A 23,223-nucleotide genomic window follows, 5' to 3' on the forward strand; every position below is an offset into this window, starting at 1 on the left:
TACAAAAACACAACCAAGAAACATTTTAAGTGAAAAAGCATTATGGCCTTGATTAACCTGTTTATTTACCTAAGGGCCCGGTAACAGACGGACGGTCAGTAGGTTTCCAGGTGACATTCCAGGCATGGATCATCGACTTCTGAGGTTGTGTGGCATCAGCACGGCAAGTTTAATAATAATACCATATTTAAATAATAAGTATACAAAAAGAGAAAAACATGGCCCGCACATCCCAATCTTATACATTGATCTAGTAGTGCTTCTCAGCAAATTCTACAATACTGAACATGAGGTTCTTAGTATACATATTGATCAAGGTGTATAAGCCCACTAGCCACTTCACGGCGACCTCTTTATAGTGGGTCCCTACTCTACTGGGTGTGGTGCCGCGCAGCGACCGCCACAACCGTAACACGGCGCCCACAGGGCGAGCGACCCAGCGGTCCGGCAACACCCCTGCCACCAGACCAAGCCCACACCCAGTAGAGTAGGGACCCACTATAAAGAGGTCGCCGTGAAGTGGCTAGTGGGCTTATACACCTTGATCAATATGTATACTAAGAACCTCATGTTCAGTATTGTAGAATTTGCTGAGAAGCACTACTAGATCAATGTATAAGATTGGGATGTGCGGGCCATGTTTTTCTCTTTTTGTATATTTCCGGTAAGTTTCTTCCTTCACCATTTTTTTTGTTTTGCCTTGGTACCAGCACTCCCCCCATTTTGCCCAGGTGTTTTTAATTAGCAGGAGACTGCAAAAAGGGACCCACCTACTAGCTCTCAGTCCTCTGACTGGGGCAATATGGTAAGGTGAATTTTTGAGATCTGTTCACATGGTGTGGTGTTGCATGGTGTCTGCTGCTTCTGTGGTGCGGTGCCCATGGGGCGGCGCGGCCCGGAGCCCTGGGGGCTTGGTCTGGTGGCAGGGGTGTTGCCGGACCGCTGGGTCGCTCGCCCTGTGGGCGCCGTGTTACGGTTGTGGCGGTCGCTGTGCGGCCCACACCCAGTAGAGTAGGGACCCACTATAAAGAGGTCGCCGTGAAGTGGCTAGTGGGCTTATACACCTTGATCAATATGTATACTAAGAACCTCATGTTCAGTATTGTAGAATTTGCTGAGAAGCACTACTAGATCAATGTATAAGATTGGGATGTGCGGGCCATGTTTTTCTCTTTTTGTATATTTTAAATAATAAGTGCCTGGGAAATAAAGAGGTTCTCCGGCCCCGAAAATATTTTTCATACATATAACCTATCTACATCATAGCTCATCAGTATGTGATCTATGGGGTCCAACACCTGTAGCCTGCCCTGGAAGCTGCTAGTGGACAGGTAGTGCATGCATCACTACTCCTATTCATGTAATAGGATTGGAACTGTAATACCCCAGAAACACCACTACACAATAGAATGGAGCTGTGCATGCTCCCCATCCCAGAGGTTGCTGCAACAGGTGATCTATCTATGGTTGTGGGGGGGATGGGAGGGAGACTCACAAAGATCATATATTGATGACCCATCTTGTCTCTTCTCCGCCTTCATCTTCTTTTCTTCCGGAGTGAAGGAGTTCAAGAGTGTACTGCACATGCTCGCGTAGTTCTAAGGGATACTCAGAACTACAACAAAAATGGCGGAGTTCATGGTGGAGGGAGTGCTACTGTGCACGCGTGGGATTTGAACACAACCCGTCGGAAGAACAGAAGATGAAGGCAGAGAAGAGCCAGGACAGAAGGACGTCACTGGAAGAAGAAAGAAGAGGAAGGCGGGACCGAAGATGACATCGGATCATGCACGACCGCCCAGCATGCATGCAAAGGTATGATTTACATATATGTTTTTATAGTTTTATTTGAAAACGGGCGGGGGTTTAAAATAACATTTGCGGAGCCTATATAGCCTTTTTAAAGGCTATTCACGCATAGGTGGGGCTCATACAGCATAATTTTGCTGATAGAGCCCCTTTAAGGATTGCCTAGTAATAGTTTTGTAGTTCCAGCTCAGGAGAATAAAATGCTAGGCAGTATATATTTTAGGGCACCATTCACTTACACAAATATGTACTTTATGGTTGGTGACTCAATATAAATGATAATACAATTGATACATTAAAGATTAGCAGTCATCTCTCATTAGTAACAATTCTAGACCATCCATCAGAACAGTGAGGCTCTGGAACTCTCTGCCCCAGGAAGTGGTGATGGAGGATTCATTGGGCAAGTTCAAAGAGAGCCTGGATGCCTTTCTTGAAGAGAACAATATTACAAGTTATAGACTCTAGATTTTAAGGACATGTTGATCCAGGGTTTTTATTCTGACTGCCAGATTGGAGTCGGGAAGGAATTTTTTTTTCCCCTGAAATGGGGCATTTAGCCTCAGCCTCATGGGTATTTTTTTTTTTTTTGCCTTCCTCTAGATCAACACTGTAGGGGACTGTAGGGTTATAGGTTGGACTTGATGGACTGATGTCTTCATCCAACCTTATCTACTATGTAACTATTTCCTATAACCTATTCCTATATGTATGTTTCCTCCATTATTCCTCCTAGAAAATGTATGAATAAATTGACAAAAGGGAGTTACCATTCTCCTGGTCAGTGGATTGGGTGAGTATATACACAATTGGCACTGATGGACAGTAACAGACTGTTAGATAATGGTCCACTCTGTCATGTGACCTAAGATTACTATATTTTCCTTGAAAAAAGCTACAGTAGGTAATAATGAACCTATGAGCCTAACTCCAACTGACTCCTGCTCAGACTCCTTCATAAATGGCTGACAGCCGTGGCCAGGCAGAAGCTACAAAGCTCCTCTAACTCATTAAAAAAAGCAAGTGATTGAATCCCTATGAAAGTAAATATGTAACTAATTCATTATACAATCAAAAAAATGGTACAATGCAATTAAAAATAATCATTTTATTTTGAAGCCAAAGTCTGTAAGATTTTTCCGACTCCACCCAAAACTGGTCCTGATGCCAACTCCACAGTCTTGATATATACACACACACTTTCTATAGATATACACGCACACACAGTCTTGAGACATTCATGAACCTCGGTGTGACACATGAAAATAGACTTTAACAGCTCCCATATTATTTCTTAAGGGTATAAAAACATGAACTTCTGAAGATTCTGTGGGTGGATGTTCCTGAGTAAGCCAGATACAAATTACCGGCGATTTAACTCTGGCCAAAGCAAGAAAAATCTTCCTGTTTAAACTGCTTTGCCGTAACACCCTCCGCATATACTACATGTTTTCTTAAATCTCAGTGATTTATTGAATGTTCTGTTTGGCATCAAATTGAAAAAAAAAAGGAATCCTGTGAATTTTAATTTTACTTGGATGCCTAAATACACACAGAACTGTAATTTCTAAGAATGAGAGTGGGAGACCCTAAAAAAGCAAATTAGGATAGGCATAATCAGACAAGGATTCTTACTGAATATATCCATCCTTAGTATTTATTGAGTCTGTGTCTGGATGCTAGTGTCTACAATAGTAAGCCTACAATATCCTGTGCATCACAAACCACAAACCAACCTATAACAACATAGGATATGCAAAGTATGCATTTGTTTTATGATAAATACATATCAACAACTAAGGGAGCGTCACTGACTCTTTAACCAGCTGATCCACAGGAGTCCTGCGTGACCGGAGGCTAGATCATCAGACTGTGATTCACTATACAAAAAATGGGTAGCCACATATCGCCCAGTCAAAAGGAGGGGTAAAAGAGAACAAATCTGTATACTGTATTTCCAGCAACTGTGTGAATAGCAGCATGCCACATTACATACCAGCTGCCCTCTATGGCAGACAAGAACAAGGCTACCAACAAATGCATCCTGCCTCAGGCTTTTCCACATCATTGTTGCTTGCATTTATACTACTTGCTTCAGTGTATGTACAGATTCACAGACATACAATTTAGATGAATTCATTACAACTACTATATGATAAATTATTTTTTGAACCGTACCTACAGTTTTAGAACATCTTTTCAGAAATGAATAGTACAGGTGAATATACTACTTTTACTTTTTACCTAGAAGTTTATGGAGAGGTACTACAGTGGGAATCAATGAATTCTTCTGACACTGCTGTACCTTCAAATTATGACTCTGCCACTGTACAGAATGAGACAGCAAATCTGTTGGCAGCAGCCTCCTTCTCACCCTCCTTCCATAGACTTCTGTGTGGAAGACGAAAGAGGGGTATGGGTGCTATAGAGATAACAGCCTGAGTGAAGGGAAAGATAAGTAGAAACACAGCCTAATAAGATATATGCCAAAGATACTTCTATTCAAATGTACTATTCATTTATGAAAAGTGGCTGTACAAGTGGAGGTACACTTTAAACAGTCACAGAAAATTATACTAACTGGCACAAAAACTGGTCCAGGTGGTCAGATTGTGGCCACTGTATATACTGTTTGTAATCAAAATTACAGACTTTTTTTGTATCTCCTTGGTTAAAGGGAACCTGACAGGTCACACAACCTACAAGTCTTTATGGGCCAGGGTTTTAGTGTCCCAAATAAACCTGTTTCAACAGTGGTCACGACTGCATTAAAACAAACAAACAAAAATAAATAAAAAATCTGTTTACTTACCTAGAGAAGATACAGCCGAGTCTCATCAGATACTTCTCTAGTGCTCCCGGCATCTGTACTGTGTTCAGTGAAGTCGGGGATCTACATCTTGCATTTACTGAACTGTGCCTGCACCCTGAGTACAGGCACTGGGTAAGTATAAAGGTGCTTGTTTTTTAAAAATTTTTGATACCCATTGTCAATAAGGGCCTGTGGGTCAAAACGTGCACACAATAGGTGTTCTGTGTTCACTGCTTAGGAGCCTAAAGAAATGGATTTGTTCCCCGCAGAAAGCCATTTTTATGCAAAGAATTGGATGTGTACTATAGTGACTAAGCATTGCTATACACTTTGGATAGTTTTTAAGCAGTGTGTAAATAAAACCCATTACTTGCGATGTTATAATTGAGGGATAACCCATTTAAAAAAAAGGATATTTCCTTGAACATAACCATATTTAAATTTGTAGACAATTAAAAGTAAAACATTTTGCAAATCTAAATAATTGTAAAAAACCTGCAGATATGACCATCTTAGTTGTGACAGTATTTTTGTCTTGATAGGTTGCCAGCCGATAAGACCATGACTGCAGAAACTTTCTATGGTCTGATACTTGTCACAAACCCAGCCATAATTTCCTTATTGTACATCCCCATGCATGACCTGTCTCTGTGTTTTTCTGTGTAAGGAAATAAGGAAATCACAATAAGGAAATCCCGACTAGGTTTCTGACAAGTCCCAGACCATAGAAAGTTCCTACATTCTTCGATCGTATCCACTGACAACTCTTTAAAACTCTAATTTTTTTCTTATTTTTATTTGTCTCCACATTTAAATAAGGTTACCGTATGTTTGTGGGAAAATCCTGTTCACAATAGGTGTCGTCCTACCTAGTTATCAAATAATCAAACCTTCTAAGAAGAAAGTATAGGAGAGCAGAAACTCACCTACAGTTACAATCATTTTGGAGGTGAAAAAGACTCTCAGCAAACTGGACATCACGCCTCTGGTTACTTACTGTTTGTCTTTAATTTTCCAGGTTCGCTGTTACGGCTGCCGGCTTGGTTTATAGCCTTCACAATAAAAATATACTTGGTGCCACTTTGTAGGCCATGCACTGTATAGTGGTTCTGCTTGATATTGGGAACAATCATCCAGCTGTCGGCAGAATTACACAAGCCTATAAATGCAAAAGAATAGATTATAAATACATTATTACACATACTAGATCACATATTACACTGCAAAATGTACGTGTGGAGTAAGGGAGGGTTCACACTACCGTTGGTGTCCGATAGCTAGTGTCCGCTTCTAATGTCCGTGCAAAATCTTGTGTGGACATTAGCAGCGGACACTAGCTGTGTCCGTGACATTTTGCATTGATTTAAATGGACATCAGGTGCGTTCTTTTACTGTCCGTGGGTGTCCTTAAGTGTCTGTTCCCAAAGATGTCCGACTTTTCAAGCGGACAGCAAAACCCGTACAAGATTTTGCACGGACATTAGCAGCGGACACTAGCCGTCGGGACACCGCCAGTAGTGTGAACACCCCCTTAGTAATCTGTCCTATAAATTTGTAGGATAGGTCATCACAGAATAGATCAGTATGTGGTCCATCACCTGGATCCTACACAGATCAGCTCTTACACAAAACTCCAGGGTGCAAGAAACTGCTAGTAGATGGACAGCACTTGCAGCACTGTTGCTGTTAATAGGAACAGCGCTGCAACTTCCCCATAACCACCAGTTTAGATTGGAGTAACAGGAGCGATCATGGACATGTTGCCCATTTACTAGCACATACTGGCACCCAGAGGACGCAGCAACAGTTGGTGTGTGTGGGGTCTGTGTGTCTCCACAGATCAATTCCGAAATGTCATAAATTATGCAATGAATGGTCATCAAGCAAGGGTCTAAGGAGGTAACATCGTACCAATCCTAAGGAATGGCCACCAAAAGACCTTTTTACATTTTTAAAGGGGCATCTGATAACAAATTTTACATACATTAATAAATAAGTCATTTCTGAGTTCGTAGGACCCCCCCCCCTAAAAAACAAACAAACCCCCCCCCCACACAAAAACACTAGTTTCATCTTTTTCACTTCCATGACACCTCTTAAAACAAACCAAATTAGCATTTTCTGTAATAGTAAATTGATAGATATGGCTTTTCTTCAAAAGAAAGAAGGAATGTGGTTAAGTGAATTCTTCAGGAGATTATCATTTATTTTATAATCTTGTATTAAGAAACACTATAACTATAAAGTCACTGACATAGCCGTGTGAGTGATAGTTTAGCTATATCACTGCATCAGCAATGTAAAATATCCAATGTCATGTCTAAAGCACTATATATATATTATTGTCAGGGTCTGGGGTTGCTAGGTGGGGTGTTATAGACACACAAGTCCATAGCATAAGCCAAATACGTGGTGTAAAGTTACACAACGGTATCTATAGATACATCACAGTGGCGGATGCTGTATCTGGCGTATTCATTAATCAGCCTAGTCTAAGTTTACCTGCTTAGTACATCTGTCCCATTATACTTTTATTTGTTCTTAAAGATCCAATAGATAAACGTCTTCATGTATTATATCACAGTGATGCTTTTACTGTGGGTGGCTGGTTTAGTAGCCAGTGACCCCTGTGGCAACTGATAATCTTAACAGACAAACCTGTAATTATTCACCTACCACAGTCACATTAGTGTCTATAGAGCTTTCAGTGTAATTGACCTCCATGATGACAGGGAGAAATCTATGATCTTTCTGACAGCTCTGACTTCTTGGAGGAATTTAAGTTACAAGATAAACCCTATACAAAACTGTCAGGATGGATGGATTGCTCTATAGTTTCTTTGCATACATAAGACATTTTCTGATGTTAGAAATCACCTAAAACAGTCATCTATAATTGCTTCTAAGTAATCTCTAATTTAACACCTTATTCTGACTTGTTACATGAAGACTCTTAATATATTCTTATTATCTATAAAGTTCCCCTTCAGAGTAGGACTGATTTCTGCAGTAAAACAATGTTAACACAGAAAATACACACACACACAAAAACTCAGCACTTGATCCCTTAGGTAGGGTTCACACTACCATTGGAGTCTGTTATGAAGATGTCCGTTTTTTTTTTGTTTTGTTTTTTAAACAGACGCCTATCATAATGGACAAAAAACAGACAGTAACTGATGGCTATCAGTTACTGTCAGTTTCCCATAGACTTCAATGTTAAAAAAGGGACACTTGCTGTCCGTTTTTTTCTAACGGACAGAAAAGTTCTGCATGTAGGATTTTTTTTTTGTCCACTGGAAAACGAACATGGGTGTAAACGGACACAAGATAAAATCCCAATTAAAAGAATGGAAATTTCAATAGACTTCTGACAGTTCAGCTAGTGTCTGTTGCTAAAATCTTGAACGGACAATAGCCACGGACACTGCTGAGTGGACACCAATGGTAGTGTGAACGGCCCCTTAACCTCTCTCTTACATCTAGGAACTCAGCCGTCTCTCCCTTTCTCATACTCACTGTATCTTTGTTTAAATCACATTCCCCATATCAATATTAGTAGAATACAGACATCAATTATTTACTATTTACTTGAAGTGATCTGTATGTGTACGATATGTAAGTAGACCGCGGCAGATAAGCACATTTCATATAGTCTCAAAAATACTAGGATATAAAGGGAACTGCAGAAAATACCATTCCTAATGTATATCTTTCCATCAAGGATATGTCTTTAGTGTACTGTCACTCTTTATACCCTCCAGAGTGATATATACTCTCTATAGTGTTATGCACATTGTACTGATCCACGCCTGTCCAGTTCATGGTGCAGTACAAATATCTCATTCCATATGTTCCTTCTCAATGTTCTAGCAGACCGTTGCACTTTGTGCTCCGATAATGGTAATATACACTGTTCCGTGTATCTACCAGCTGGTGGAATACGTTATTCTGTAAAAATGTAATTATTCTAATAGTGTGCAAATCAACATGTAGGAAAACTTGGCATAAAGCAGCACACTGCCATAATACCTGCTTCATTGATGTAACATAATTCACCTTCATTGCTTCCTTATGTACAAGTAAATTATGAGTCATTATTAGATAGAAAAAAAAAATCAATGTATTTAAAAATCCAAAGCGTTGGGGATAAGACGGCTATTTCCTCATACATATATTAAAACCTGAAATGTGAGTACTTGCATGTGCTGGTAAATATGTAGCTTTTGACTTAAGGTGCTTTGGGTCTGCTGTAACCTACTTAAATGCAAATGGACTGCGTTATGAGGCGTTCGCTTTCAGCGCTTTGCTGTTTATGAGCAGCAGAAAGCTTCAACTAAGACCCCATTCAGGCAACTTAAAGCAGGCTCCAACAGCAAAATATCAACGTAGGGTGAAGGAAACTTAATATATTGCATTATATAATAAAATGATAAACTGCATTAAAGTGTTCACGTTTTATACACTAAAGTTAATGGAACAGGATAGATAGAGGACTTGGTATTGCAATGGGGATATGTAGCTTGGTTTAGTGAACATGGTGAATAGATAAAGAAAAACATTTTTTGGCATGGATAGATGCCATATATTATATACCAGTTTACCTGTTTTGTTATGAGATTTCAATTTATGGTTAATTTAATTTGTTTATTTTTTTTTTTACATGGAAATGAGAAGTGTCCGGATTGATCATCATTTGATTACACACTAGCACATACTAATATGGTTGACTGCCAATTCACCCACTTAGATTGTGAATTAACAAAAAAATAATTAAAAAATTATATCTTGATGGTACTGTATGAACTTTAGCACTTGCCACTTTATATGTATTGACAAATTTTTGAATCTATGGTACATAGAATGTTAGTAACATAGAATATGTGATCTATAGATTTATGTAATATATGTTTATATTTATTTACATATGATTATGATGGCATATATATTTAAACCTGGTTTACTATACACTGTGGGGCTCTTGGGTGTCAGATCCTCACAGATCGTGTAATGATGACCCATCCTTATATCAATTCCTGGACAACCCCTTTAACAGGTTGAGCATCCTCATCTGAAATTGTAAGTGGTTATATGGGTTGTAAGCCGATGGCTGGTCAGGTAATGGAGGGGGTGTACATCTCACCCAGACTGCTAAGGTGGGTGAGATGAGAAAACTCCAGAAGGAATGTTTGTTCTCAGCAGACAACTTTCGTCTGCTGAGCATTTTGGTAAATGCTCAGTATTGGGCTGGATTTTTAGGAATGACAGGTAGGTTGGTAGTGGGACCTGTCATTCCACCCCCCCTCCAGTCCACACTTTGGGGATGTTCTGACAGCAACTCAGCTGCAGAGAGTCTGCTCATCATAACTCTTGTTCTGCAGCCTGAAGGCTCTGTGCTCTTCACTTCCTGGATTTCTCGGCACATAGGTGGGCGGGGTTTCACTTGCTCTGCTATCTGCTATGTTTGCAGTCAGTAATGAGGGATTGGTTGTAAATGCATTACCACAGTATGAAGCTGATGTGCAAACTGATGTAGCAGAGCTGGATTTGAGTCAGCTTGCATTACATACAGAGGTACCGGACTCCTTATCTCAGCCCTTATCAGCCAAATTCACTTAAACCGGCTGATAAGTGGAAAAGCTGAAGATAGCATAGTAATCCTGGAGCTCTCACCTCCCCCTCCCCTATCTGAAGAGCTTGTCAGCCCGCAGTGTCAACAATGAACTGAATAAATTAAGATAGCGGCCAAACAAAGCAGTTTTGATAAAGCAATGTATTTAGGAAAAGTCTTAAATCCACATAAACTAGCAGTGTAGATAGGATCCTTGTGATGGGACAACCCCTTTAAGAAGCCAGCTCCAGCAGCAGACTGTGGGCAGAGTTTGGCTGGAGAGCCAAAGAAAGAGGTCATATTTTTGGAGCTGTGTCCTGAATGATTCTACTGGTTTTTGGATTTCTGTTATTCTAGGTGAGGTAACCTATTCTATGTTTAGTTAGAGCCTAGCCGGGCAGGTATTTATTTTTGTATTGTTTCCTTTTGTTGCTGCACTACCTTTTTGAGTGAAAATAAACTCTACCTTTGTTTTGGACTAAAAAATCTGGACTTTTGTGTCTATGGAGTCCATCATTGGCTATATAATTTTTTAAATAAGCATATCTTTACATAGCCTTTAGAATAGCTATGGTAGACATACCTTTCATTCAATGATCCTCACAGCTGTTCGTTTTTAAAGAGGACCTTTCATCAGATTGGGCACAGGCAGTTCTATATACTGCTGTAAAGCTGTCAGTGTGCTGAATTCAGCGCACTGTCGGCTTTCCCGATCTGTGCCCCGGGTAAAGCGCTATCGGTCCCAGTACCGTAGCGCTTTACAGTCAGAAGGGCATTTCTGACAGTTAGCCAGGGACGCCCTTCTGCCCAGCAGCACCTATCGCGCTGTACTGTGGAGCGGGGAGAAACTCCCCCCTCCCTCTCCTGATAATACTCGTCTATGGACGAGCTGTGTGAGCAGAGGGAGGGGGCGTTCCTCCCCGCTCACACTGTGCAGCGCGATAGGCGCTGCTGGGCAGAAGGGCGTCCCTGGCTGACTGTCAGAAACACCCTTCTGACTGTAAAGCGCTATGGTACTGAGACCGATAGCGCTTTACCAGGGGCACAGATCGGGAAAGCCGACATTGCGCTGAATTCAGCGCACTGTCAGCTTTCCAGCAGTATATATAACTGCCTGTGCCCAATCTGATGAAAGGTCCTCTTTAATTAACCTGAGTAGGCTCGGGGAACAGTGATAAGGCTTCCGGTGCTCCCTGAAGAGTAATTTGTGTATCAAGAAAACCGGGTTAATTAAAAAACGGCTGCGAGGATCAAGGAATGAAAGGTATGCCTAGAAGAGCCTTTCTAAAGGCTATGTAAAGATATGCTTATTAAAAAAACAATTATATAGCCAATGATAGACTCCCTTTAAGATACAGTGTAACCGGTCATTTATTCATGCCTTTACTTTTTCTACGTTTAGAAGCAGTCATATAATCATGTGACTGGCCCTACTTGATGCCTGACAGTCCTCCGTGTATGAGAGATAGCTGTCAATCACTAATAAGACCATCCTCATGACTTTTTTCCAGCTCCGAAACAGCAAAGATATAAATACATAAAATACTTTTTTTTTTTTTTTTAAAGATCTATGTATCAATCTGCTCAGCTCCTTCTGCTCTATAACATACCATCTGTAGATTGCACACTACTTTTATGATGATGGCTCCCACCTAACTCTAGTCCCACCATCAAGTTGCATCTATGATAGACTGATACTTTAAATAAAATATGTTCAGTCACAGCTGCAACAAGAAAATGAGTGCAGGAGAATAGGCTCCCAATTGAGAAATTTCAACCCTTCACAATCTGGAGGTAATAATGTAGAATGTTATTTCCTCAGGGCTCGATACTGACAAATTCTACACACCGGATGGGACAAATCCCAAATTCATCAATGACAGCTAAAGGAAAATATCCTACTTCCCTCTGCACCATCTGATCCCTTTTTGCTGAAATATATCAGAATCATGTAGCTGAAGGCTGTCTCTCTGGTCCCCAGGAGATCTGGGTCTAGTTCTGGATCCTGTCTATGAGCTAGAGGAAGCAGAGGGGAAACCAAATGGAGTGATGTAAAGGAAAGAGAAATCAATAGAAAGGACAACTGAGGATACAAGTGATATAAAAAAAACAAGAGATGAAAAATATGGAACCTTTGGGACTCTCCACAGAAAACAGTACATAGAGCATCTCCACTCTTATCTATGTGTAGAAGTTACAGTAACCGTGCGTAAGGGATCAGCTAGGTGCAAGGAAGTGTCGGCAATACATGAGACAACAGTAGCAGGAGAAGAGCCCAGCAAACTCCAATAAAGCAGAGCCAAGTACACACAGGATTAAGGGCAGTGTCTGCTGGAAATATATCAGTATTCTTGCATATATGTAGTTTTAATTGCCTCAAATAAATGTGCCATTTTTTTGGATCAAGAGTATGCTGGACTCCCCTTCTGTTACTGTGGGACTCATCATAAGAACAGGTGCAGTAAAGCCTTAGTGAATTTTCAGTGCAGTTTTTGGAAAGCAAATTTTCAAACACCAGTTATCCACCTTCCATCATGGACTGTGGCTGTTAAAATTAGTATCGTGCACCTTTGCAGCCTCCACCATGTGCCGTTTGGGCCTGTCTGCAATCTGGTGTCTAATGTAAATGGCATTAGATTACAGCTGGCACCCGCTGTATATAGAGAGGGCTCAATTCCCGATCCTCTTTCATATTCTGCACCAAGGTGTTAAAAAAACCCAATCATTTGCACAGAGAAAGCATTTAAAAATGGGAATAAATTTTAAAAGTATGGCCAAAGCTTAAGACAGACCATCAAGAACCTACTCTTGGCATCCCCTGTCAAATAGCCATCTTAAAAAACAAGTTGTGTGTCCATGTTATTGGTTACACCATAGCACTGTACACTTGTAGAGGCCATCAATATTGTGAGCCTGGAAAATCTGTCAAATATACTTTTATTCTCTCCTTTCACCTCTTTTATCGGCACAATAGTGGATCCATTACCCATTAAATTGTGGGCACATCCTGTTGATAATCTAATGTGTACAAGCTTTAGTCAGATACACAAGTTACCCAGAAAGTCACCAGTGGCCTTGCCGATGGCTCATCCACCTTCCTATTAAAGTGATACAATGAGTTATATTACACTGCCCATGGATATAACATTTTCGTTAGAGGAGCCCACAAATTATGGTAAGATGTTCCGACAATCTTCCATCTATGGGTGATGCCACATAATATATTGGATGTGACTAGAGCCTCATCCAGTAGACGGGTCGCCAATGCTTTGATTTCTTAGCAAGTCAAATGCCCATTGATTTCAGCAGGATATCATTACTGGCTTTAAGTTTTTGAGGTTACCGTGCGCCCAGTAATAATATACAGATTAAATACATTTGGGTTCAGTTACTAAGAAGTCAAAGCACTGGCGGCTCAAGAACTGGACAAGGCTATAGCTACATTCACTACATTGTACAAGGATCAGATCAGCTGGACTTCAGGTAAAGCAAATACGCACAAGAGCTATGATTAAGAGACCAAGTCGGTCTCGAAACGCGTCAGCCATTATCATGCGTTACTGACAGCGGTTTTTATATTGTCTTGTCCGACTATCTTTCGTATGTGTTTTTTTCTATCTATATGGAGTGTTTTTTGTGAATTTTTAAAGAAGAAGATATGAATAAAATCATTGGATTTTAAAATTTATTGAACAAGTGTCGCAGATCCTTCTATGTTTCACCACAAGCTGGAATAGAAATCTTTTGGGTCCTCAGTCCCGGAGGCGTTTGGATGGTGCACCTTGTTCATCAGGAAAGGGTGAGCAACATTGGACTTTTCTTTTTTGATATTGAAATTGCTATTGTCTGACATTAATCTCACAGTAATAACATGTCCATATGGCTAGTGGAATATACTGAGTTATTTTAGAGTAAAAACTAATATATTATAGGCATTTAGCTGACAAGTTAACTGTATTCAGACATGCAGGTTTTTTTTGAGTCTTACACAGGAGCAGGTACAGTACAACAGAAACAAACTGGAAAGCTAGTTCCTGTTTTGTATCCACTCCTGTATTTATCTCAAAAACTACACCAAAAACTATGTAAATCCAGTCCTTTTAAAGTTAAATTGATGTGTCCAAAAACATTATAACTTTCTTAAAAACATCAGTTTTAGAGATGAGCGAACACTAAAATGTTCGAGGTTCGAAATTCGATTCGAACAGCCGCTCACTGTTCGAGTGTTCGAATGGGTTTCGAACCCCATTATAGTCTATGGGGAACATAAACTCGTTAAGGGGGAAACCCAAATTCGTGTCTGGAGGGTCACCAAGTCCACTATGACACCCCAGGAAATGATACCAACACCCTGGAATGACACTGGGACAGCAGGGGAAGCATGTCTGGGGGCATAAAAGTCACTTTATTTCATGGAAATCCCTGTCAGTTTGCGATTTTCGCAAGCTAACTTTTCCCCATAGAAATGCATTGGCCAGTGCTGATTGGCCAGAGTACGGAACTCGACCAATCAGCGCTGGCTCTGCTGGAGGAGGCGGAGTCTAAGATAGCTCCACACCAGTCTCCATTCAGGTCCGACCTTAGACTCCGCCTCCTCCGGCAGAGCCAGCGCTGATTGGCGGAAGGCTGGCCAATGCATTCCTATGCGAATGCAGACTTAGCAGTGCTGAGTCAGTTTTGCTCAACTACACATCTGATGCACACTCGGCACTGCTACATCAGATGTAGCAATCTGATGTAGCAGAGCCGAGGGTGCACTAGAACCCCTGTGCAAACTCAGTTCACGCTAATAGAATGCATTGGCCAGCGCTGATTGGCCAATGCATTCTATTAGCCCGATGAAGTAGAGCTGAATGTGTGTGCTAAGCACACACATTCAGCACTGCTTCATCAAGCCAATACAATGCATTAGCCAGTGCTGATTGGCCGAATTCCGTACTCTGGCCAATCAGCGCTGGCCAATGCATTCTATTAGCCCGATGAAGTAGAGCTGAATGTGTGTGCTAAGCACACACATTCAGCACTGCTTCATCAAGCCAATACAATGCATTAGCCAGTGCTGATTGGCCAGAGTACGGAATTCGGCCAATCAGCGCTGGCTCTGCTGGAGGAGGCGGAGTCTAAGATCGCTCCACACCAGTCTCCATTCAGGTCCGACCTTAGACTCCGCCTCCTCCGGCAGAGCCAGCGCTGATTGGCCGAAGGCTGGCCAATGCATTCCTATGCGAATGCAGACTTAGCAGTGCTGAGTCAGTTTTGCTCAACTACACATCTGATGCACACTCGGCACTGCTACATCAGATGTAGCAATCTGATGTAGCAGAGCCGAGGGTGCACTAGAACCCCTGTGCAAACTCAGTTCACGCTAATAGAATGCATTGGCCAGCGCTGATTGGCCAATGCATTCTATTAGCCCGATGAAGTAGAGCTGAATGTGTGTGCTAAGCACACACATTCAGCACTGCTTCATCAAGCCAATACAATGCATTAGCCAGTGCTGATTGGCCAGAGTACGGAATTCGGCCAATCAGCGCTGGCCAATGCATTCTATTAGCCCGATGAAGTAGAGCTGAATGTGTGTGCTAAGCACACACATTCAGCACTGCTTCATCAAGCCAATACAATGCATTAGCCAGTGCTGATTGGCCAGAGTACGGAATTCGGCCAATCAGCGCTGGCTCTGCTGGAGGAGGCGGAGTCTAAGGTCGGACCTGAATGGAGACTGGTGTGGAGCGATCTTAGACTCCGCCTCCTCCAGCAGAGCCAGCGCTGATTGGCCGAATTCCGTACTCTGGCCAATCAGCACTGGCTAATGCATTGTATTGGCGTGATGAAGCAGTGCTGAATGTGTGTGCTTAGCACACACATTCAGCTCTACTTCATCGGGCTAATAGAATGCATTGGCCAATCAGCGCTGGCCAATGCATTCTATTAGCGTGAACTGAGTTTGCACAGGGGTTCTAGTGCACCCTCGGCTCTGCTACATCAGATTGCTACATCTGATGTAGCAGTGCCGAGTGTGCATCAGATGTGTAGTTGAGCAAAACTGACTCAGCACTGCTAAGTCTCTGCATTCGCATAGGAATGCATTGGCCAGCCTTCGGCCAATCAGCGCTGGCTCTGCCGGAGGAGGCGGAGTCTAAGGTCGGACCTGAATGGAGACTGGTGTGGAGCGATCTTAGACTCCGCCTCCTCCAGCAGAGCCAGCGCTGATTGGTCGAGTTCCGTACTCTGGCCAATCAGCGCTGGCCAATGCATTCTATTAGCCCGATGAAGTAGAGCTGAATGTGTGTGCTTAGCACACACATTCAGCTCTACTTCATCAGGCTAATAGAATACATTGGCCAATCAGCGCTGGCCAATGCATTCTATTAGCTTGATGAAGCAGAGTGTGCACAAGGGTTCAAGCGCACCCTCGGCTCTGATGTAGCAGAGCTGAGGGTGCACAAGGGTTCAAGTGCACCCTCGGCTCTCCTACATCAGAGCCGAGGGTGCGCTTGAACCCTTGTGCAGCCTCGGCTCTGCTACATCAGAGCCGAGGGTGCGCTTGAACCCTTGTGCACACTCTGCTTCATCAAGCTAATAGAATGCATTGGCCAGCACTGATTGGCCAGAGTACGGAATTCGGCCAATCAGCGCTGGCCAATGCATCCCTATGGGAAAAAGTTTATCTCACAAAAATCACAATTACACACCCGATAGAGCCCCAAAAAGTTATTTTTAATAACATTCCCCCCTAAATAAAGGTTATCCCTAGCTATCCCTGCCTGTACAGCTATCCCTGTCTCATAGTCACAAAGTTCACATTCTCATATGACCCGGATTTGAAATCCACTATTCGTCTAAAATGGAGGTCACCTGATTTCGGCAGCCAATGACTTTTTCCAATTTTTTTCAATGCCCCCAGTGTCGTAGTTCCTGTCCCACCTCCCCTGCGCTGTTATTGGTGCAAAAAAGGCGCCAGGGAAGGTGGGAGGGGAATCGAATTTTGGCGCACTTTACCACGTGGTGTTCGATTCGATTCGAACATGGCGAACACCCTGATATCCGATCGAACATGTGTTCGATAGAACACTGTTCGCTCATCTCTAATCAGTTTCGAAGCAGTGAAATACAGACCTGAATAACACTTCTGGTTTACCAATTCCATCTAAAAATGCTAAATCTTGGCTGAACTCTCCTGCATTTGGACAACAAGCTCAAAGGAAATATGTGTAACAACCATACATTAACAAGTTTAAGTATTCACAGTAGTCTGTACGGGGAATACATCTATCTGCCTTCAGTTACATTTCAATCTCGGCCTCTTAACCCGCTTTTTAAGAGACCTATTATATATTTTTTTTCAATTTCATGACTCTTCCTGTCTTCATGGGCATGTATGTGCATGTATACTAGAGATACAACCTGTGATGACCAAGACTGCATTTATTAACAAGCTCAATAACCCATCATTTTATTGAGTAACCCAAGTATTCCTAATGGCTGAATTTTTTGAGGATGCTTCTTTATTAGCAATACTAAACATAAAAAATATAAAAAACTTATTTCAATGAGGAGATATAAAGGAAAAAAACAAAACTTCATTAAGATGGATTATATTCCTGACTAGATCCTACTTTCAAGCATAGAAACAAATAAAACTGGTAAAATATCCAACACGTTGGTCTTTCTCCTTATATTGTTACATCTTTACAACAGGCTGGAAAGCGACACATCGAAAACGGCATCATTTGCTATCAAAATATTCTGTATTCTATATTCTGTATTCTATAGTCTGTGTTCTATACTGTATTCTATAGTCTGTTCTATCCTGTATTCTATGGTCTGTGTTCTATACTGTATTCTATAGTCTGTTCTATCCTGTATTCTATGGTCTGTGTTCTATCCTGTATTCTATGGTCTGTGTTCTATACTGTATTCTATAGTCTGTGTTCTATACTGTATTCTATAGTCTGTGTTCTATACTGTATTCTATAGTCTGTGTTCTATACTGTATTCTAGATTGTGTTCTATACTGTATTCTATATTCTATACTGTATTCTATAGTCTGTGTTCTATACTGTATTCTATAGTCTGTTCTCCTGTATTCTATATTCTGTATTCTATACTGTATTCTATAGTCTGTGTTCTATACTGTATTCTAGATTGTGTTCTATACTGTATTCTATATTCTATACTGTATTCTATATTGTGTTCTATACTGTATTCTATATTCTATACTGTATTCTATAGTCCGTGTTCTATACTGTATTCTATATTCTGTTGTATACTGTATTCTATATTCTGCGTTCTATACTGTATTCTATATTGTGTTCTATACTGTATTTTATACTGTTTCTATATTCTGTGTTCTATACCGTAGTCTATAGAAAAAATAAATCTCCACCTATATTGGTCTTTTTAGTGCAGAGTTACTACTAGGTATCAGTGTGCAGAAGATCTGCCACATCATCTCTGAACAAATCTGTTCTCATGTTTTGTGTTGGCAAGTGTTGTACATATTCACTTTTTGGTTTCATGCACCGGATCCCACTGTGTTTTATTTTCATATTGCCAGAGGCAACTTCAGTACACAGAACTTCACATAAACCACAAATGGAATAAGTGCCAGCACAGGTAAAGCGCTCCAAACAATATAATAAACATACATTTGGACAGGAATAATTTTTTTTTAATAGAAGACCAGACTAACCTAAGTCATAAATAACACCCGTATATCGATCTGGCATCTGTTCATAATGGATAGTCTGGACAAAAGAACAAGTAGTATACCAATATCTGGAAATAATGTGCTAATGTAGTCACCTTTAAGAACCAACAGCAAGCCAGGGTTAACCACAGACGGCTGCAGGTGTTACCTTGCGGGGTAAAGGAATGTGTGGTTACAATCTTGTGGTTTTTCTTAACACCCAGATCTAATACATCAATGTGCAATCTTACATGTGGATTTCAACTGTAAGCTCAAAAAGACAGGAAACAAAACCCACTGTAAAGGAACACTATACGAAAGATTATATGAAAAAACTTCCAGAAAAGGAAGAATAATAAAAACGTATATATCAGCTGTACTGTATTCTGTAATGCACTGCCACAAAAATCAGGGACAACGCACGTCAAAGGTAAATGTTTATTTTCATCTACGCTAAACAAAGGGTTTATTGGATGTAATCCCAGCAACATCAGCAGACTGGGGTGATGATGAAGCAATGGAATACCCCGGCATTATTACAGCTTGTTCTGGATGTTATGGACAGTGTGGTGGCCGTGTAGCCTGCTTGATAGACAATCCAGAGTAATACTAACATAAGGTGGGCCATATAATATGATGGCTATACAATAAACAGCTCTCTTTCAAGACATTCCCATAAACATTCACACGTAGACTGGTAAGTGTCACAGAAAGATTGAGATAAGCTTGTAGTCTCTCCTCTCCCTACTGAGAAGATACAAGTATGGCTGAATAAGTGTTTGACTAACAGCTATCTAATGTGTATGGTCATCCTTAGAGGAGATCTAATTTACAAGTACAAACTACTGTGTGTCCATCAATACAAAGAACATGATTTTATATTTCTAAGGATTTTACATATGACCATGGGGCATTACAGGTGGAAGAAAGGCAATTTAGACATCTATATTGGTAAGAGTTCTCTACAGCACTCAAAGGATGGAATACCCAAGATATAGTAATATTAAATGCTAGATTAGGAATAACAAAAGGCATTGAGAGTTATACTTAATTAATCCAGAAATTAATGATATTTAAATAATAAACAAGGACTGAACTTGATGTAACTAGAATAGACATTTTTAAAGCCTTGAAAGCTGAATTTTCCATGACAATTTCCCCTCTCATCACTACAGTGAAAATAACATGGGTACAATATGGCTTCACAAGTCTGAAATATTGCATGTCATTTAGCCGCTATGGACATAAAACATATAACATTTGTTGGTAACGGGTGATGTATGTAGGCGATACTCATAACTGAGCTAAGCAAATAAGGTAAAGCGTCTACCCTTTTGTTCACTCTTCATAAAATTTGCTTAAATATTAATATGATAAAACACGACGCCAGCTGTTAAACTGGAACATCGCTCATTAAATGTGTCCTGTTCTATTTCTGGGTTGGATCTAAAGTAAGATGGAAAAGAAAGACAGAAGTGAATGAAAAGGAAGGCAAAAGTGACTATTTATTTCATGACTTAACAATGAGCGCGACTTACTGCGGCTTTCATGGCTTGGATATATTAATAATTGTGCTACTGAAATGTATAGTACTGAAGCTGTGGAAGCTGGTAACATTAATCCGAAAATAAACCAACCAAACGTCCTGTTTGCAGCTATATATATATATATATATATATATATATATATATATATATATATATATTTATTTATGGAAATCATATCTATAACTCTTAAATACAATCTAATATCCTTATTATTAACCATAGGTGTTTTATTGAAGCCCAGGCAATATATCTTGATCAATTTCATTTTCCTAAAAGTTCTGTAAATAGGAAATATTAATCATCCTTTGGTGTAATTTTCAGTGTGATCCCATGCGTCATAACTGTATTTGCCTTTGAGAACTATAAAGTGCAGAATGCTTGTTTACAAAAGACTTCTATATATAATCCTTACTTGACCGCTGACAATAGAACAAGTAAAGGAAGTGTTCGTTTTATTGTAAAGAAAGTTCCCAAAGACGTAACATACAGGACATACATCAGTAGACTTCCTGGGAATACACTGGCATATACATGATGTTGTGTTTAAAGAGGTTTCAGATTTTATTCTGGCTGTGTTCTGGAGAGTCCTGCTGTTATTCTGATCCCAGATTATGTATTGTAGATTATGTCAGGATCCAGTGAACACCACTGTTAGAAAGCCGAATGACCAATAGCATCACCTCTTAAAGCAATAAGAAATATAGGTGTTTGCACAGCTTGTTGAACTGCAGAATTCTCTGAATGATTTTGACACAGTCTTTTGAAAATCCTGCAGAGAACAAAGGGGTTCATCTCCTGCCGATCAGTCCCATCTCTGTTTAGCTTGGGTAAGGTAGGGTTCACACTACTGTTGGTGTCCGCTCAGAAGGTGTTTAAAAAAAAATAATAAATCAAAACAACCACCATCTATCATAAGGGACAGCAAGGAACAGTAACTGATGGTTGTCAGTTACTGTCTGTTATATGTCCGTTATATTTCCATTGCCCATAGACCTCAATGTTAAAAAAAAAAATCCACAAAAGTGTCCTAAGTGTCCATTATTTCAATCAGACAGAAACGTCCTGCATTTTGGATTTTTAAGTCCACTTGAAAAAACAGACATGGTTGTAAACGGACACTAAAGGACGCAAGATAAAATCCCATTGAAATGAATGGAAATTGCAAACTGACTAGCTAGTGTCTGTTGCTAAAATCATGTATGGACAATAGCCATGGACACTGCTGAGCGGATACCAACAATAGTGTGAATGGCTCCCTAAGCAGAGAAGTAAGTCATAATCTTTTGTGCTGCTGCATACATGGGGCAGCAGGGATGCTCATATGAGTGTTGCCTTATATCTAGACACAAGACAGTGATGAGCAGAATATTGTTTAGCTCCTAGGACACAGAAAATATTTCTTTATACACCATATTTTTTTTGCAAAATGCAACTAAATTAGACAAAGGGAATGGAGGAGATGACAGGAGTTGTCAATTTGTTTCTTTTTTTTTTAAAGTTGTTGGGCTTTTTTTTTTTTTTCTTAATTCCTTTAAAAAGGAATGGTACATCTGTAGGTGGTACATCTGTTCTGTGGATGTAAATCACATATTTCCAGGAGCATATGATATATGTTAGATATATGGAGTGGATGTAGGCACTATAGTACAAGTGTAGTGGAGTTGCCTTCCTCTTGAAGACATCTGGTCAAGGATTTTCCGGCTCTATGACTAGTATTCCAGAGGACTCTCCCTGATACTCCTCAGACTATTACCTCTCTGTTACCTGGCTCGCAATCCAAGATCAAAAGGGGCCTTATGTGGTAGACTATTTATTGAAGGTCAAAGTAAGACTACTACCTGCCTGACCATGTCTGAATGACTGGAGGAATTGCTTTGCATAATGTGGATCATTGTCTCCTGTCCATGCTTGTTTTTGGAATCAGTTCCATGTTTGGCTGTGTCCCAGATGCTGTTGCTAGTTTAGCTGTCGCTCTGCACCCCTCTGTATACCTGGGTGTCACATATCCACTACACTCATGCGCCTTACTTTTTTTTCATTTCTGGTTGCTTAAGATGCCCTCTCTCCATCTTCCCCATTCCCCTCCTTTTGTCCTATTCTTTCTCTACCTTTTTCTTTTTTGTTCTCCTCCTCTTTGTCTCTGTGTTTTCTTAGCCCTTCTTTGATATTTTAGGTCAGTCTTATATTTCCCCTGGGTACAATTCTTCTATTTGATCATATTTGATTGTATTGATTATGTTTTTCATATTGCATTGCTGTGACTGTGTACCCTGTGCTTCTTATGTATACTTGATCTTTGCAGCTTGCCATCTGATTGTTATACTTTTATACTTGAACTTGTAATAGAGGCTGGTATTAAGACTGGTGCAAGCCAGTCCTAATAAATCCTCCCCATTGTGCTTTGGTAGTCTGGGATACTCCCTTCTGCTTTCAGCTGGTCCATTGAAGATTGGGCATAGTGTCTCAGACCTCTAAAGCACAGTGCACACAAGTAGTCTGAGAACATAGTGACATATTTACAGACGTGAATAGGGGAATCAGAGGAGCAGTACCAGGTACTTTAATACATGTACATTTACTGTGATATGTGCGTTATAAGCTGCCACTAACTGGCTATAGTGAAATGCTCTAAAAATAACTACAACTAAACCATAGCAAAGTATTCGGCTTCTCTCACATACAAAGATTTTTTAATCTATTCGTTTAAAAGCTGTGTATGAGAAAAGTCGACTTCCATTTAAGTATCTTTCCA

General features: G+C 40.4%; 1 protein-coding gene across 5 annotated transcripts in view; it reads right to left on the reverse strand.

The window, feature by feature from the left end:
- The window catches only part of MID1 (midline 1), a 254,008-nt gene that overhangs the window by 11,170 nt on the left and 219,615 nt on the right, over window positions 1-23,223 (reverse strand). For all 5 annotated transcript variants that reach the window (XM_075263953.1, XM_075263951.1, XM_075263952.1 and 2 more), the window contains exon 8: window positions 5,619-5,780. In XM_075263953.1, the coding sequence (XP_075120054.1) occupies window positions 5,619-5,780 (162 nt within the window). The remainder of the gene's footprint in view (window positions 1-5,618; window positions 5,781-23,223) is intronic.

This window comes from Leptodactylus fuscus, chromosome 2 (genome assembly GCF_031893055.1).
Source record: "Leptodactylus fuscus isolate aLepFus1 chromosome 2, aLepFus1.hap2, whole genome shotgun sequence".
Lineage (NCBI taxonomy): Eukaryota > Metazoa > Chordata > Amphibia > Anura > Leptodactylidae > Leptodactylus > Leptodactylus fuscus.